Source organism: Euprymna scolopes, chromosome 43 (assembly GCF_053919585.1).
Source record: "Euprymna scolopes isolate OS-2025 chromosome 43, ASM5391958v1, whole genome shotgun sequence".
In the NCBI taxonomy this organism is placed as follows: domain Eukaryota; kingdom Metazoa; phylum Mollusca; class Cephalopoda; order Sepiida; family Sepiolidae; genus Euprymna; species Euprymna scolopes.
Genome location: NC_136524.1, coordinates 6,163,793 through 6,168,863, shown reverse-complemented (window position 1 = coordinate 6,168,863; position 5,071 = coordinate 6,163,793). Strand labels below are relative to the sequence as shown.

The following is a 5,071-nucleotide window of genomic DNA, read 5'->3' as shown; positions in this document are numbered from 1 at the left end:
AAAACCTTTGAGGCATCTAGCGCCGCTTTGCGACTTTTAGTTTAAGGAGAGATAGAGTTTGATGATATGGAGACAGGCAGACAAACAGGCAGAGTGAGTTTGATAAATTTGATTATATAATATTGTAACTATTAAAAAAAAACATGCCACTTACTTATTCTTGCTGAACTGTTTAAGTGGGCTGGTGAACTGACGTCATCAGATAGAATAAAAGAACACTAAAGGTAAGAAACAAAGGAGAAAATAAGATAAAAAATATAATTAGATAATTGCAATAAAATAATCTTTGTCATGTTAAATAATTATCTCAGAGCATGGCACACTTAAGGAGATCATTTTTTCCTGTCTTCACATCCAATATCGGATACGAAATCAAGCGTAGATAATCCTTTCTTCTCTCTACAATTCCTTTCACATAGAAATGACGTTGCTAATCTCTCTCTCTACTTTTTCGTTATTGCCACAGAAAGCGTCCACAATACGGACGCGTATTGCTACCACTGTTTTTATATAGGACATAGGAGGCACAATTTATCAAGGCCCGGTAGCCACTCGAGGATAAGGGTTACTGAGAGTACAGTAGCCAATCAGATAACATCGTAGTAATCATTAGTAGTAGAAATTTTGGTAAATTGGATTACTTAAAGGGACTATCCAACAAGGATTTGTTTACACTATACTTGAAGGCGACAAAATTTTAGTCAGCTGGAAAGCAGGCAACAAGAACACAGATTCACAGGCGTGCAGTTTTAAGGAAGAAGCTTCGTTCATGGAATCTACATTTAGGTTTAGGCACAGATAAAGAGTGGGGGAAATTATTGATAGTGATTTCAACTAGACGAGTGTTTTTCGGGAAAGTTTAGTGAGGGGAGACCGTAGATTAGAGATCAGACAAGCACTTTGCATGAAAATAACGATAAAGCAAAGACAAGCTCGCAACGTCTCTTCTGTTGGGAAAAAGTTGGATGAAGAGAGAAGGGCATCGTCCACTAGACTACGAAGTTTATTTTGAACTTTGTCAAGACAGGATAAGCCGCTTTTATCAGCTCCTGCCCATGTGTGGCAACAATACTCCATCTTGGATGTACGCCTCTTATATAGGTAGAAAATAACACCAGTAGTGAGATATCTACTGGAGCGGTAGAAGGATCCCACCATTTTCCCAGCGATTTTGACCATTTCTAAGATCTCTAAGTTTACAATATAAATACAATGTCAAAATGTATAGGATTATATGATTCTACATTTTTGATCGAGAACTTTTAATTTTCGAAGATCTTTCTGGCAAAGCTAGGATAAGAGTGTATTACCAGTTTTGTTTCGCTCACATTCATAAGACCATGCTTCAATCATATAATTTGCCAGAATCTAAAAATCATAATTTGTTATTTCTAAGATCATCTACAACATAAATACAATATAAAATGGGTATATAAAAATTTTGATCAACATAAATACAATATAAAATGGGTATATAAAAATTTTGATCAACATAAATACAATATAAAATGGGTATATAAAAATTTTGATCAACATAAATACAATATAAAATGGGTATATAAAAATTTTGATCAACATAAATACAATATAAAATGGATATACAAAAATTTTGATCAACATATATACAATATAAAATGGATATATAAAAATTTTGATCAACATATATACAATATAAAATGGATATATAAAAATTTTGATCAACATATATACAATATAAAATGGATATATAAAAATTTTGATCAACATATATACAATATAAAATGGATATATAAAAATTTTGATCAACATATATACAATATAAAATGGGTATATAAAAATTTTGATCAACATAAATACAATATAAAATGGATATACAAAAATTTTGATCAACATATATACAATATAAAATGGATATATAAAAATTTTGATCAACATATATACAATATAAAATGGGTATATAAAAATTTTGATCAACATAAATACAATATAAAATGGGTATATAAAAATTTTGATCAACATAAATACAATATAAAATGGGTATATAAAAATTTTGATCAACATAAATACAATATAAAATGGGTATATAAAAATTTTGATCAACATAAATACAATATAAAATGGATATATAAAAATTTTGATCAACATAAATACAATATAAAATGGGTATATAAAAATTTTGATCAACATAAATACAATATAAAATGGATATATAAAAATTTTGATCAACATAAATACAATATAAAATGGGTATATAAAAATTTTGATCAACATAAATACAATATAAAATGGGTATATAAAAATTTTGATCAACATAAATACAATATAAAATGGGTATATAAAAATTTTGATCAACATAAATACAATATAAAATGGGTATATAAAAATTTTGATCAACATAAATACAATATAAAATGGATATATAAAAATTTTGATCAACATAAATACAATATAAAATGGGTATATAAAAATTTTGATCAACATAAATACAATATAAAATGGATATATAAAAATTTTGATCAACATAAATACAATATAAAATGGATATATAAAAATTTTGATCAACATAAATACAATATAAAATGGGTATATAAAAATTTTGATCAACATAAATACAATATAAAATGGATATATAAAAATTTTGATCAACATATATACAATATAAAATGGATATATAAAAATTTTGATCAACATAAATACAATATAAAATGGGTATATAAAAATTTTGATCAACATAAATACAATGTAAAATGGGTATATAAAAATTTTGATCAACATAAATACAATGTAAAATGGGTATATAAAAATTTTGATCAACATAAATACAATATAAAATGGGTATATAAAAATTTTGATCAACATAAATACAATGTAAAATGGGTATACAAAAATTTTGATCAACATAAATACAATGTAAAATGGGTATATAAAAATTTTGATCAACATAAATACAATATAAAATGGGTATATAAAAATTTTGATCAACATAAATACAATGTAAAATGGGTATACAAAAATTTTGATCAACATAAATACAATATAAAATGGGTATATAAAAATTTTGATCAACATAAATACAATATAAAATGGGTATATAAAAATTTTGATCAACATAAATACAATATAAAATGGATATATAAAAATTTTGATCAACATAAATACAATGTAAAATGGGTATACAAACATTTTGATCAACATAAATACAATGTAAAATGGGTATATAAAAATTTTGATCAACATAAATACAATGTAAAATGGGTATATAAAAATTTTGATCAACATAAATACAATATAAAATGGGTATATAAAAATTTTGATCAACATAAATACAATATAAAATGGGTATATAAAAATTTTGATCAACATAAATACAATGTAAAATGGGTATACAAAAATTTTGATCAACATAAATACAATGTAAAATGGGTATATAAAAATTTTGATCAACATAAATACAATATAAAATGGGTATATAAAAATTTTGATCAACATAAATACAATGTAAAATGGGTATACAAAAATTTTGATCAACATAAATACAATATAAAATGGGTATATAAAAATTTTGATCAACATAAATACAATGTAAAATGGGTATACAAAAATTTTGATCAACATAAATACAATATAAAATGGGTATATAAAAATTTTGATCAACATAAATACAATATAAAATGGGTATATAAAAATTTTGATCAACATAAATACAATGTAAAATGGGTATACAAAAATTTTGATCAACATAAATACAATGTAAAATGGGTATATAAAAATTTTGATCAACATAAATACAATGTAAAATGGGTATATAAAAATTTTGATCAACATAAATACAATATAAAATGGGTATATAAAAATTTTGATCAACATAAATACAATATAAAATGGGTATATAAAAATTTTGATCAACATAAATACAATGTAAAATGGGTATACAAAAATTTTGATCAACATAAATACAATATAAAATGGTATATAAAAATTATGATCAACGATTTTGTTATGATGATTATCTTTTCTGTTCAGATAAAAATTATTTTTCTGAAAAAGTGGTTTCCTTTTGGTACATAATAAAAATGTTTTATTTTCAAATTTAATGAGAAGGAAGAACTCGTGACGGAAGATTTGTCACGTTGGAAGGACCGGTAGTAGCTTTTCAGGAGTGTATAGAAGAAAATAGATACTTGGGCATGAATACTAAACGTATTTATGTTTGCCAGAGGCATGTTGATTGCAAATAACACTTTCTAGGAGAAAAATCTGGAACAGCAAAGATCCATGTATATATGTTCGACTATATATATATATATATATATATATATATATATATATATATATATATATAATATATATATATGGCGATTAAGCTACACTGAATATTCGGCGTTTCATCCACTCTAGGATTCCTCAGGCTTATGCGCATAAACATGAGGAATCCTAAAGTGGATGAAACGCCGAATATTCAGTGTAGCTTAATCGCCATATATATTTTATAAATTATTAACTAGCTCTACCTACGTATTGAGCACTTTTGAAGTAAATACTTAAAGTTTACTCATAAATCTATACTTTCGTATATTAATTTTATGTGAGTAAATGAAGTAGTTATATATATATATATATGTGTGTGTGTGTGTGTGTGTGTGTGTGTGTGTGTGTGTGTGTGTGTGTGTGTGTTCGTCCGTCGAAACGACGAGGACCATCTGATCATCCTATATGGTAGGGTGGGGGGAGACATCATCGGTGAGTACGGGAACAGGGAGTCATAGCAGATGTTGAAGGTTTCAAAACATTGTTCTTCCTGTCCTTTCTGCGGTTCTCTGCAGTAACCTTTCGGTAGCTTTCATATTTGCAGGAACTGTCATAAACAGCAGCCCCCCACCCCAACTTGGCTCTATCTAAAGCTGTCTGCTCCCATGATGACGGATCTACGTTGAAGGCCTCCAGTGATGCCTTCAGAGTGTCTTTAAATTGTTTTCTTTTGCCGCCATGGGAGCGCTTTGCCATATTAGAGCTCAGCAAACAGAAGATTCTTGGGTAGTCTGTAGTCTGGCATGCGGGCTACATGACCAGACCAGCGAAGCTGAACCTTTAT

The 5,071-nt window shown here is 26.9% G+C and overlaps 1 protein-coding gene across 1 annotated transcript in view; it reads right to left on the bottom strand.

Annotated features, from left to right (window-relative positions):
• The window catches only part of LOC145268377 (collagen alpha-6(VI) chain-like), a 77,963-nt gene extending 73,761 nt beyond the window's left edge, over window positions 1-4,202 (bottom strand). The window contains exons 1-2 of the mRNA XM_080123935.1: window positions 4,161-4,202; window positions 155-218 (exon numbers count right to left, since the gene is read on the bottom strand). Coding sequence (XP_079980061.1) covers window positions 155-218; window positions 4,161-4,202 — 106 coding nt within the window. The remainder of the gene's footprint in view (window positions 1-154; window positions 219-4,160) is intronic.
• Window positions 4,203-5,071: the final 869 nt, after the last annotated feature.